The sequence below is a fragment of the Nycticebus coucang genome, chromosome 13 (assembly GCF_027406575.1).
Source record: "Nycticebus coucang isolate mNycCou1 chromosome 13, mNycCou1.pri, whole genome shotgun sequence".
NCBI classification, from domain to species: Eukaryota; Metazoa; Chordata; class Mammalia; order Primates; family Lorisidae; genus Nycticebus; species Nycticebus coucang.
This window is the reverse complement of record NC_069792.1, coordinates 46,162,528-46,176,261: the sequence shown is the minus strand read 5'-3', so window position 1 is coordinate 46,176,261 and position 13,734 is coordinate 46,162,528. Positions and strand designations below refer to the sequence as shown.

General features: G+C 36.7%; 1 protein-coding gene across 2 annotated transcripts in view; it reads left to right on the top strand.

The window, feature by feature from the left end:
• The window catches only part of NBN (nibrin), a 43,971-nt gene that overhangs the window by 14,882 nt on the left and 15,355 nt on the right, over positions 1–13,734 (top strand). For both annotated transcript variants that reach the window (XM_053559205.1, XM_053559206.1), the window contains exons 8-11: positions 289–386; positions 7,202–7,331; positions 10,312–10,587; positions 12,477–12,918. In XM_053559205.1, the coding sequence (XP_053415180.1) occupies positions 289–386; positions 7,202–7,331; positions 10,312–10,587; positions 12,477–12,918 (946 nt within the window). The remainder of the gene's footprint in view (positions 1–288; positions 387–7,201; positions 7,332–10,311; positions 10,588–12,476; positions 12,919–13,734) is intronic.

Sequence of the window (13,734 nt, the reverse complement as noted above, 5' to 3'; positions counted from 1 at the left end):
GTTATTGTTTTCTTCTTCTGAAAATTATAGAATTTTAGAACTTGGAAAATCTATATTCTTTACTCTAGCCCCTTACTTTACAAATAAAGTTAACTGAGTTACTAAAAGGTGATGGACTTGCCCAGTGTAGCAAGTCTATACTCTGTGTATTTGGAATTCTGTCCTTACCATAAATTTATGGTATCTCTTTGGGAAGGGAAAAAGGTTTATATAGCTTGGTGTCCTCTTGATAAAAGTTGCTAGTTTTAATATGTTGTCATGCTTATTTAAACTATTGCATTCTAACAGGCAGGGTCTTAGACCTATTCCTGAAGCAGAAATTGGATTGGCAGTTATTTTCATGACTACAGAGAACTACTGTGATCCTCAGGGCCAGCCCAGTACAGGTAATTAAAGCATTATTTTATTGATTCTTTAACAATGTTATTTATTATATAAAATGGACAATAAGCTGTATGTGCATTACTCTTACACTTTCTAGGAGTGACCATATTTATTGTCTTTTAAAACTTTTTACTTTGATATGTTTATTCATTTAGTAAATATTTGTAACTGCCATGTACTGGGCACTGTTTTAGGTTTTGTAGAGTGGTTAATAAAAGTAAACAAGATTTTTATTATTATGAACTTTATGTTCTGAAGATTGAGATTCGGTAAACAAGCAAACAAATGCACATGGTAAGTTCAGATAGGCCCAAGTATAAAGATGAAGGTAAAACAAGGTGATGTAATAGTGACTGGGAGTGGGCTGTATAGCTAGGTAACCAGAGAAGACGGTCTCACTGAGGATGTGATATTTGAGCCTCACTCATGCATCCTGATTGATGAGAAAAAGGCAGCCATGTAAGGATCTGGGTGGCATAGAATTCCAGATAGAAGGAACAGATTACTGTGGTATTTGTGGAGAGAGTGGATTCTAGTAGTCCACTAATGGAATAATGGAATTGGAAATGACTAGAAAAATATTGTGGAGGTTCACATGAGAAAGAGCCCGGTGCCGTGAGCCAGTGTGGTGCTAGTGGAGACACAAGGCCAGGTGCCGTGGCTCATGCCTGTAATCCTAGCACTCTGGGAAGCTGAGGCAGGTAGATTGCTTGACCTCAGGAGTTTAAGACCAGCCTGAGTGAAAATGAGACCCAGTCTTATGTCTCTACTAAAAATAGAAAAAAACTGAGGCAAAAGAATCTTGAACCACGGAGTTTGAGGTTACTGTGTGAGCTATGATGCCATGGCACTCTGCTAAGGGTGACAAAGTGAAACTGTCTGAAAAAAAAAAAAAAAAAAATGGCGATGCAGAGAAATGAACAGATTCAAGATATATTTTAGAACTAGACCCAGCAAACTTGCCAGTGGATGAATTAGAAACAATTCCTAGTTTTCTGACATAAGTAACTGGGTGGGTGATGGTATCATTTAGTGAGATGAAGAATGTGTATTATAATCATCTTAGTGTTGATCACAAAAGCCAGTGTATTCAGAGATAGTATCATCCCTTTATTATTTAAAACATTTCAGTAGGTTTAAAAAAAAAAAAAACTTACTGCCATTATAAAGATGGCTTCTTTTAGAGATTTTTACGTTTATTCTCCCTGGTCACTTTTCTCTGCCTAGCTATCCAAGCATCCATTTTGTGTTAATGCATACATTTATTTCCTTCCTGGGTTCTTTCTGTAATTACTTTATTAGCTGTTACTGGACTTTGGCTGAAAGAGGCAACTTAGAGAACAGCATCACCTCCTTGTACATTCCAGGGGGTACCATTCACATTGTAGTCCATTGAATGGCACTTTTGGAGTTGGGGAGTGATCTCCTGAGTGTTTTGCAAACTTGGAATGTGCTAAGCTAGGTTTTTGGATGCAGTAAGCCATTAGGGCCTAATGACCAGGAATTGATTAGGGATATAAATTATTAGTAATAATGATTGGTAGTGATAACTGCTATCCCTGGAGTGTGCAAAGACTGGAGTAAGTACTTCACATACATCATCAGATTTTAATCTGCAAAACAATTCTTTTAAGATAGAGGATATTATCTACGTTTGGTAGATAAGGGAAATGGCAGAGAGGTTATGAAATTAGCAAGTAATTGATTCAAACTGACTCTAAAATCAATGCTATTATGACATGATTACACTACAGTATGGATGGCTTATACTTTGATGTGTGAAGTTATCAGAAGTAATGGTGTAGGGAACAGATGCTAGTTTGAAAAGAATTTTTGACAGGCTATTATTTTATTATTTGGATAAGGATGTTTATTTACCTGATACCTCTGTCCTCTCCCTGATTACATAAGGTATGTTTGTGTCTGTACATAAATAACCTTCAAATACATTCAATTTAAGTGCATGTAAAGTTTCACATGTGTTCAGATAACTTATTTTGGTGGAATTGTGATATGCTTAATATTTCCCCCAAATTGCCAGAATTCATCCTTAAAATGAGAAGCTAAAGACAGCTCTTCAGGGTATTAGCGTGAAAATCACCTTCAGATGGACCCTAAAAGGGAGCCATGTTCTTGGAGAAGCTACTTCTTCCCTGTCTGTCAGAAATCTGCCCACCTTTTAGAAATAGGTGCTGTAGATAATGATTTTGTTGACAGTGGATTTCTGTTCTGTTACAGAAAATAAAGGCCAGTATTAATAATTTTAGACTTTAACAACAATAAACATAAAAACAGATTCATTGGATGTAAGTCAGTAGCTCCTCTTGTCCCAGTTCCCATTTGGGGCAATTGTCCTTTGTTTCTCTGTTTAGAAAACAAATTCTTAACTAGATACATGCTTCAGAAACTATTTCTAATGCATACTCACATTCTTCGTAGTTCAGGATATTCTGGGATGCAGCCTAGGCAACTAGATTTTTTGGTTTGTTTTGTCCGACATTAAGCTCTTGTTTCTCAGGTGAACTCCACGAACCACTGAGTGAGAATATCTCAGGGAGGACTAAACTAGTGTTCTCATATATATGTGGAGAAGGCACTCAGACTTCAAACTCTGGTCATGTTTTATTCTTTCTTTTCCACTTTATGAAGAGGACCCCTTTACAGCTTCCGCTCAAGAGTGCTACCATTCCTTCTCATAGCCACTGCCTTACTTGAACCCTCTATATTTTTTTCTCCTGAGGGCTTTTGTACCCAGTAATGACTCTATCTCAGAAGCCATCTTTGTAATTAACATTTCACTAAGTCAGCAGTTCCTACCCTTTTTGGCACCAAGGACTGGTTTCATGGAAGATATTTTTTCCATGGACCAGGGTGGCGGTGGTGGTTTTGGGATGATTCAAGCACATTACATTTATCGTGTACTTTATTTTTATTATTATATTACATTGTAGTGAAATACAACTAACCATAATGCAGAATTAGAGGGATCCCTAAACTTGTTTTCTTACAACTTGACTGTCTCAGCTTTAGCGTCTCTGCTTCAGTGCCACCTCAGATCACTGAGCATTAGATTCTCTCTCATAATGAGCCCAAAACCGAGATCTCTCACATGTGCAGTTTGCAGTAGGGTTTGTGCTCCTTTGGGAATTTAATGCGGCCACTGGTCTAACAGGCAGTGATGTGAGTGATGGGGAGTGCCTGTAAGTGCAGATGAAGGGTTGCTTGCCCAGCTCACTCACCTCCTGCTGTATGGTAGGGAGGCAGTGATGTGAATGATGGGGAGTGCCTGTAAGTGCAGACGAAGGGTTGCTTGCCCGGCTCACTCACCTCCTGCTGTATGGCAGGGTTAATTAAGCCTTCATGGCCTAGGGAGGGCCCTCAGCACTGTGCCATTATAATCAATTTCATTTTTCTCAAAAACTTTATCTAGCTCTCACTATTTTTATGGAAAAATACATACGCTATTGTTTTTTATAGTTCCCACCCTTCCTCACTGATGAGTACTGTTCATCAGACTCTGACTCATTCCGCAAATCCTTACCTCCTTTATGAAGCTTTTCTAATTTGTTTTCTCTCCCATATATCTGTTAAGGCAGAGTTAATTATTCTGTTTTCTACACTCTAGTAACTTTTTTTTTTTAGTCCAGCAGTAGAGTTTCTTCCTACTTTGAAATATAACCAGTTTGTTTCCATGTCTTTTTTGGTCACTGGATTGATCATAGCTTGAATTCCCTGATAGCAGCAAGCGTAGTACTTGTTTGTAGCATAAATATTTGCTTAACTGAACTAAATTATTGGTTTACAAGATTATGTTTGCAGGCCTTAGAGATCATCTGATTTTTCTATTAAATGGTAAGAGATGTCAGCTGTGCTCAGTGACTCATACTGAGCATACATTGTGAGGCCCAGACAGGAATATGGCTTGAGGCCAGAAGTTAGAGACCAACCTGGTTAGTAGGAAGACTCTGTCACTACAAAAAATGTAAAAATTAGCTGGACATGGTAGTTCATGCCAGTAGTCCTAGCTACCTGGGGAGCTGACTTAGAAGGATTACTTGAAGTTCAGTAGTTTGAGGCTGGAGTGATGATGCCTCTGCACACATCAGCCCTGCCAACAGAGCAAGACTTCATTAAAAAAACAAAATAAAAAAAGAAGTATCAAAGCTGAGAAAAGTTCAGGCTTCATAACAACTTAATGGCCAACCCAGTCCTAAAATATGCTTTTCTAATTGCCAGACTGGTACTTTTTAAAAAGGTATTGTTATATATAGAAACAAGGTCATGAGGATGAATAAAATGTACACTACCAATAGTAGTATTATTTTTTGCATATATTCCCAGGTAAGTTTATATGGATTCCAAATCATGGGCTTCTGACTTACAAATAATTTTATAATACAACCAGGTTAGGGGGAACAGAATGAATGCATATCTCCTTCCTTTTATTCATTCATTTATTTCTTCAACAAATATTTATTGAATATTTATTGAATACCTGTAATTATGCTAAACACTTGGAAAAAAGAGATGAGTAGTCAGACCAAATCTCTGCCCTCATGTTATTTTCAGCAAGAAGAGCATTGTAAGTAATCTTAATGTAACATCAGTTCTGGGTCATTAGATTAGATTTATAAATCCTTCTTTTGGCGATTATATAAACATTTATAATTTTCATTCTTTGTAAACTTCTGTACAAGCTAAAATGAATTCCAGATGTATATGGAACAGAACTTCTGTAAGTTGACCACCCATGGGACTGTAACAAACTGGTTAACATAAGGAGGTGGTCAACATAAGAAACTAGGCATACTATACTGATATGTACGTGTGGTGCATGCCCAGTCTATGAAAATTAGGTCGGCTTAAAGAAGTGATCAATGTGCGGAGGTGGTCACCTATGGAGGTTCTACTTGTGTGTATATGTGTGTATACACATACCTATTTTTTTTTTTAAAGGTTTATTGGGGATTAAGATATTGTTTGTGGTTTTTTGTTTTTGTTTTTTTGTGGTTTTTTTGTGCCAGGGCTGGGTTTGAACCCACCACCTCCGGCATATAGGACCGGTGCCCTACCCGCTGAGCCACAGGCACCGCCCCTACACATACCTATTTTAATACTTAAACATGTGATAAGGTCTTGTTCTGTTGCCCAGGTTATAGAGTGCAATGGCATCATCATAGCTCACTGGGACTGGGACTGGGACCTCAAACTCCTGGGTTCATGAAGTCCTTCTGCCACAGTTGGGACTACAGATGCCCACCACCACACCTGGATAATTCTATTGTTTTGTAGAAACATAGTCTCGCTGTGTTATTTAGGCTAATCTCAAACTCCCAACCTTCAGCTTAGGCCTCCTAAAGAGCTGGAATTATAGCTGTAAGCCGCCACACCTAGTCTGAGATGTATATATTTAAGGAAATGCCAATGAGCTTCTAAGGAGTTCATGTAGGGAAAGTGGCAGGCATTTAAATATCTGAATTTAGAATCACTAATAAACATTTATTAAGCTTATCCTGTCCTGTGGATTATTTATGAATGATAATTTATGTTAGATATTCAGTAAATTTCAACTTTTAAATTTTTCAGTTAATTTTTTTTTTTTGAGACAGTCTTACTTTGTCACCCCCACCTTGGTAAAGTGCCATGTCACCATGGTTCACAGCATAAATCTGAGGGTTAATTAAGCCTTCATGGCCTTCATGGCCCTCAAACTCCTGGGCATAAGTGATTCCCTTATCTCAGCCTCCCAAGTAGCTGGGACCACAAGCACCTGCCACAACGCTCAGCTCTTTTTAGAGATGAGCTCTTGCTCTTGCTCAGGCTGGTCATAAACCTGTGAGCTCAGGTAATACACCCGCCTCACCCTCTCAAGTTCTGGGATTACTGGCATAGCCACAATGCCCAACCCAGTTATCATTTTAATGTACTTAATTTATATCTCCTGTACACCAAGTGTCAATCTAGGCACTGGAGATAAAGAAATCAGCAAGACATTATCCCTATTCTCAAGGAGATTCCAGTCTAATAAGGAAATACAACAAGTAAATAACTTGATAATAATAATAGCTAATGTGCTTGCTATGTTCTACATTTGTCTAAGTGCTATTGTGTATCAATTTATTTTGCCATCAAAACAACTTTATTTGGAGGTTATTATAGTTATTCCTGTTTTATGAATGAGGAGACTAAAATATAGACAAATAGTTCACACAGCTGGCTATAAGTGACTTTTTAATACAGTGATGTGCATAGTGGTATGGGACAAGAAATGAGCACATAATTCAGTGTTCAAAAAAGTATTCCAGAGTGTGACACTTGAACTAAGTTGCTATTCTAGTAAATAATACGATGATGTCACCATGGCTTTCTGGAGTAGTGAAAAAGTTTATGAATACAATGATTTTGTGTGTCTTTATTTCAAATAATATATTCCTTATGAAATAGAATTCAGATCCATTCTGATTTGTGTAGATGGTTAGGTAGATATACTTTCTGTGGGGAATAAATATAATTTTCTTGTCTACTGACTTAAAACATAATTTGAATTAGAATTTAATTTTAAGTTGCTAATACTTCATCACAAAGGATTTGATGTCTCTTTAAAATGATTTGGCTTAGCTAAGCCCATCGTAGATGTCAGCAGGCTTCTTGTAGACTGTTTTGTTGTGTTTTGTTGGCTCCACTGACTGGAGACAACCTTGAGCTACACCACATATTACCTAGTTAATTCCCTTACCATGGCCTGGTCTTAACAGTTTGAAATGAAAATCTTGTGTTTGTAGTTTTAAATCTTTATCTTTCCTTGTGTGAATTACAGGGTTAAAGACAACTACTCCAGGACCAAGCCTTTCACAAGGCTTGTCAGTCAATGAAAAACTAAAGCCGAGTGTCCTGGTGAATGCCACAACATATGTAGCAGACACAGAATCAGAGCAAGCAGATACATGGTAAAACTTCTTTGTTAACAAACTTATGTTTTTATTCTGTCAGTAAATGAATAATATATTCAGGAAGTAAAGTCAGTGTCTTTATCCCGTCATCTCTTGGGAGGGTGGGTTGAAAAAATAATATTTTAGGATAGGGTTAACATATTTTATATAAAAGACTGGAGAGTAAATATTAGCTTTCTGAGCTGTTGGTATCTGTCCCAGCTACTCAACTTTGCCATTGTCTCATAAAAGCAGTCATAGACAACAATAAACAGTCAGCTTAACAACGGGGATGCTTTCTGAGAAATGCCCTTAGGTGCTGTCATTGTTTTGTGACCTTCTGAGCGTACTTACACTAACCTAGATAGTGTAGCCTACTGTCCATGGTTCCTACGCTGCAAACCTGTATAGTGTGTTACTGTACTGAATACTTTAGGCAATTGTAACACAGTATATCTGAGCATATCTAAACATAGAAAAGGTATAGTAAAACTATGGTATAGAAGATAAAAAAATAGTACACTTGGACTTACCATGAATGTGAGATGGAGCAGACCTCCCCTTTCCTGAGCACAGTTCCTGTAACAGGGCATAAGTCAGGCTGCCTCCATGCTTAAGAATGCCTGTTAAAATGTTTTTCTGCTGACCATGTGCCCATGACAGAAAAAAGGCCATAGGGACCCCTCCTCTAAAGCAAGATGACCAGCTGGTCTAAATAAAGGCTCTTTATTGGCTTTTAAAAAGATTTGTCAGGTGGTTACTTTACTCGCACCATAACAAATGGAGTTTTCAAGGCTAGAAGTTGCTCTGGGTGAGTCAGTGAGTGAATGATAAATGAACGTGAAGGCCTAGGACATTACACAGCTGTAGACTTTATAAACACTGTACACTACAGTGTACACTAATTATATGATTTTTCTCAATAATAGCCTTCATTTACTGTACTTTTTTACTTTATAACTAACTTTTTTTAGCTTTTTGACTTATTTTGTAATAATACTTAGCTTAAAACAAAAGCACATTGTAAGGCTGTCCAAAAATATATTCTTTCTTTATATTCTTATTCCATTCCATTCTTAATTCCCATTCTCTTTTCTTTTTATATTTTTTTGTTAAAAAGTAAGACAGAAATTACACACATTAGTCTAGGACTGACTACACAGGGTCATAGTCCTCCATGTCTTTGTCTTCCACCTCCACATCTCTCCACTGGAAGGTCGTCAGGGAACAGTGACACACACACACAGAGCTGCCATCCTATGATAACAATGCCATCTTCTGGATACCTCCTGAATGACCTGCTTGAGGCTGTTTTACAGTTAACCTTTTTTGTAAGTAGAAGGAGTATGCTGTAGTGATAAAAACTACAATATAGTAAATAAACCAGTAACATAGCCCTTTTTTTTTTAAGAGACAGAGTCTCACTTTATTGCCCTTGGTAGAGTGCCATGGTGTCACAGCTCACAGCAGTCTCCAATTCCTGGGTTTAGGTGATTCTCCAGCCTCAGCCTCCCAATTAGCTGGGACTACAGGTGCCTGTCACAGTGCCCGGTTATTTTTTGTTGGAGTTTGGCTGGGGCCAGGTTCAAACCCTCCACCCTCAGTATAACCACTGAGCCACAGGCACTGCCCAAGACAGCCTTTTATTGTCAAGTATTATGTACTATACCTAATTCCATGTGCTTTACTTTTATATGATCAGCAACATAGATTTGTTTTACGCTAAAGTCACAAACACAAAATTGGTTGTACTGTTGATTACACTAAACAATAGGAGAATTTCATTATTATCTTATGGCACAACCAACATATGTGGTCAGTGTTGACTGAAATGTCATGAAGCATATGACTGTAATTGAATAAGTGTGTGTGTTCCAGTAAAACTATTTACAAAAACAAATGGCAGGCCAGATTTGGCATATAGCCTATAGTTTGCTAGCTCCTTCTCTTTGCATAGTTTTTTCATTCCTTGCAAATGAAATACTAAAGAGAATTATACAGCTTTATTTGTGATTGGTGAAATAGGTTTGAAATAAATGCATTTGTACTGTATGATGTTGACAATATTTGAATGTTATGTATAGTTTTGGAGATATAACAACAACAACTACAAATAGTCGGGCATTGTGTCAGGTACCTGTAGTCCCAGCTACTTGGGAGGCTGAGGCAAGAGAATTACTTAAGCCCAAGAGTTTGAGGTTGCCATGAGCCACCACAGTACTCTACCAAAGGCAACATAGACTGTGTCTCAAAAAAAAAAAAAATTAAAAAAAATTCTACAATGTAGAATTTACAATGTAGTATTTAAGATATCACTATATTAGACCATATTCATTTTTATTTTTGCTATACTCGTATATTGAGGCCAGACTGAACTTTTTAAACTGTCAGTTTTTTTTGAAGTTGCTTGAATAACAGCCTTCCCTCTTGTTTTTGTGAAATAAGAATAGCAAAGGAACTGTCTAATTCAAACATGCTTTGTAAAACTCTGTGAGTTTAAAATATTTTTCTGATAGTATAGAGTTCTATTCTAGAGACTCCATCTGGCTGGAATATAATGTATCAGTTCATCCGAACTTATCTAAACTCTCCATTATTTATGATAGTAGAATGAGGGAAGATTATTTGGATTTTCTATTTTTTATTATAGCCTTTTTACATAGAAATAAATTTAAAATTTTAAGCAAAACAAAAACTGCAAGTGATTATCATCTAGTTTAATTTACAGTAGGATACCAGGTTGATATTCTCTACGTGTTTGGCAATTGCTGTAGCCTGATTATGTGCTGTAGGGGATGCATTAGAGTAAGAATACCCTTCCTCTTCAGATGCTTAGATGACAAAGGAACTACTTTCTTGGGATAGTAAAATATATTCACTGACTTACTGTGTAAAGATAGTTGGTTACATTTCACAGAACTGTCTAAGGATCCTTCTTTCTAGGTAAATGTTGCTATAAACTTGTTTGTTCACCTTGCATTGTTTTCTTTTGCTACAGTATGGATTTGAATGAAAGGTCGAAAGAAATCAAAATCAGCAGAAAGGAACAGTATCTCAGAATGCTTTCACAAGAATGCCCCACTATGAAGGAACCTTCCAAAACAACTAATAATAATAGTAATAATATTGTAGTTTCAAATACTCAAGCTAAGGTGAAAATCCTGAACTATCAGCTTTCACCAACTAAATTTCCAGCTATAAATGGAAGAGATCAAGCTTCGCAGCAGCAGAACAACTCCATCATGAACTACTTTCGGCCACTTACCAAAAAAAGGTATACTTTTATTTAATAATCTCTCTTTTGTCTCTGAAAAAAATACTAATTTCTTTTAGTCTGTTCTGCTTTGGGGGAATGCTCTGGCCCTTTGACCTCATTTCCTCAGAAATGTTATAAGCCCGTAAGACAGATTCTCCTTCGTCTTTCTTCTGCACCTTAGCTTATCTTGTTGTTTTATTTGCTGCACTTCTCTTGAAAAAGAACTTACTCATGTTTGAGTTTCAAAATCACATATCTGCCTATTCTCTCTTCACTGTCTCTCTTACTCCCTCCAGGACCTCTCTGACTTTATCAGCTATTTTTCTCTCAAGTTCTACTAGCTTTAATGTCTTCATCATCTAGATTTTTTATTTATTTTTCTTTCATTTTCTAAAGCTTAGTCTCACTATTTTTTGTGGGGGTAGGAGGAAGAGACAGGATCTCACTCTGTTGCCTTAGATGAGGGCTGTAGCATCATCAAGGGCTCACTATAGCCATCAGCACCGTGCCCAGCTAATTTTTCTTTTTTGTGAAGACAAGGTCTCACTATCTTGCTCAGGCTGATCTAAACTCTTGACTTCAAGCCGTCCTCCTGCCTGGGCCTCCCACAGTGCTAGGATCACAAAGGTGAGCCCTGTCTCCTGGCTTCACTTATATTTTTGAACCTTCCCTTGACCTGGTTTCTTAGCTGCTCCCATTTGTCTTTTATAATTACTGTTAAACTTCTCAAAAAAGATTATTGTTATTGTTACTGTTTCTGTATGAACTATCTGTTAACTAGCAGTATTTTATCTTGAAATGACATCCTTTTGAAATTAACCACTGACAACATGGCCAGTTCTAGTGGCCTTTTGGTGACTGTCCTTGCAGTTCCCTCTGACTTTGTCCTTTGAGGGCTTTTCTCCCTCCTTACTGCTCTTTATACTCTATGCTCCACTTTCAGGTTTTGTGACTTTATTATAAATGTTTAACATATTTGGTCCTAACTTTACCTTCAAGTTTCACTTCTACTTTGCTACATGGATTTCCTGTTATACCAAATAGATCTACAGACCTTTTCTGTCTTCTCAGTGAATGTGTTTAGAGTTTATCTTGTTATACTATCTGACTTTTTTTCTCATTTGACCCCCCAAACCAATATTGTTGATTCTTATTTTCACTGTCCTATTAAGCCCTTCCTTTCCATCTATTGCCGCTCCTGTGATTCAGTCTCTGACCATCTAAATTATTATGAAACCTCCTGATCATTTAATTTTTCTAGTACCTTGACAATTGGTGCTAATAGACTGTTATCTTGACTGTTCCAATTCATCATGAATCCAGTAAACTCCTGGAGTACAGAGATGCAGTTGTTTATACCTCTATGGGCCTTAGTGCAGTTTGTATAAAGTGGTTAGTACTTACCGAGTGATAAAATATTGTTTAGAAAACTCTTAGTGATATATTCCCATAGTGTTTGCAGCAATACAGTCATTACCACGTTCTAGATTTAGTTATTCTGACTTATCTTGAATCCGTCTCTCGTTAACCTATCAGATTATATTCCCAAGGTAATTTTCCTTTGCCCACAAGTTTCTACATTGTAAAGTATGCTGCTGTCTCTTGGCAACAGGTCATTTATATTTTTCTCCTTTTTCTACAATTGCTTTATCAAATAATGCTATTCACCAAAGTAGACAGATCTCTGCATGGCTTTAGCCACAGAGACCATCAGCTCTATGAAAACAGCAGAATGTATGTGAATTATATATGGTTTTCAATTTGTTGACTCCAGTGATATTGTTAATTAATAAAACCCAGAGTATATTGTGACTTAAATGGTGGGAGTGGGGAATATCGCCAAACTAAAAAATTACTTACTTGTATTTATTGTTTGGTTTTGTTTTCTTTTCCTTTTTAAATCTCAGGGAAAGGGATGAAGAAAATCAAGAAATATCTTCATGCAAATCAGCAAGAATAGAGATGTCTTGTTCTCTTTTAGAACAAACACAACCTACTATACCCTTAATATGGAAAAATGAGCAGCATTTATCTCAGAATGAATCTGTGGACAAAAAATCTGATAATTTATTTACAGAAGCAGATTTAAAATTCAGTGTGAAAAATTCTGCCAATATATCCTGTTCTACAGAAAAGCTAAGATTAAATAAAAGAAAAGAAATTGATGATTTGGCTATAGAAGATGAAGTATTGGAAGAGTTATTAAAAAACACAAAACCAGAGTTACAGATTGAAATGAAAGTTCAAAAACAAGAGGAAGATGCCAGTATTAGAAAAAGGCCAAAGATGGATATAGAAACAAATGACACTTTTAATGAGAAAGCAATACCAGAAAATAACAAAATATCTGTAAGTAACATTTTTAATGAGAAATGTTACAAGTAGAAAGTTAAAATGTTACAAAATACTTTAGATTTTGTGTTTACAATATGAGCATGCATTATGTCTTCAACACCTTGTGTTAAGTATAAGAATTTATCAGTCAGTAAGGTGAATGTTAAAAACATGATTCCGGTGGTGCCTGTAGCTCAGTTGGGGCGGGGGGGGGGGGGCGCGCTGGCCAGATACACCGAGGCTGGCGGGTTCGAACCAGCTAAAACAACAATGAGAACTGCAACAAAAAAATGGCCAGACGTTGTGGGGGGTGTCTGTAGGCCCAGTTACTTGGGAGGCTGAAGTAAGAGAGTCACTTAAGCCCAAGAGTTTGAGGTAGCTGTGAGGTGTGATGCCAGGGCACTCTACTGAGGGCAACATAAAAAAAAAAAAAATGATGATTCCTTTGATAGTATGAAATAAAGAAAAACAAAACTATTACAAATGATTGTTTTAGTAGTTTCCAGATTAAGCTGTACTATCATAAAAGACATTTGGCTATGCTATAAGTGTATGAGATGTTTTAATAGAATAAAGAGGCACAGAAAGATGAAAGAAATTGGTAAAACAAAGTTTCTAATGAATAAATTTTTAAAATAAGATATACTGTATAACATCACCAGGAATTTTTATTTTCATTTAGGTCTTTAATGTCCTATCCCATTTTCATGAATGTTGATAATTTGTGTTACCCACTTTGGTCTATGAAAACTCTCCAAATTATTTCCTCTTTTATATATCAGGAAGTTGACCTATCTGTAGACTAATTAGCTCATTAGATGAGAGCACAGA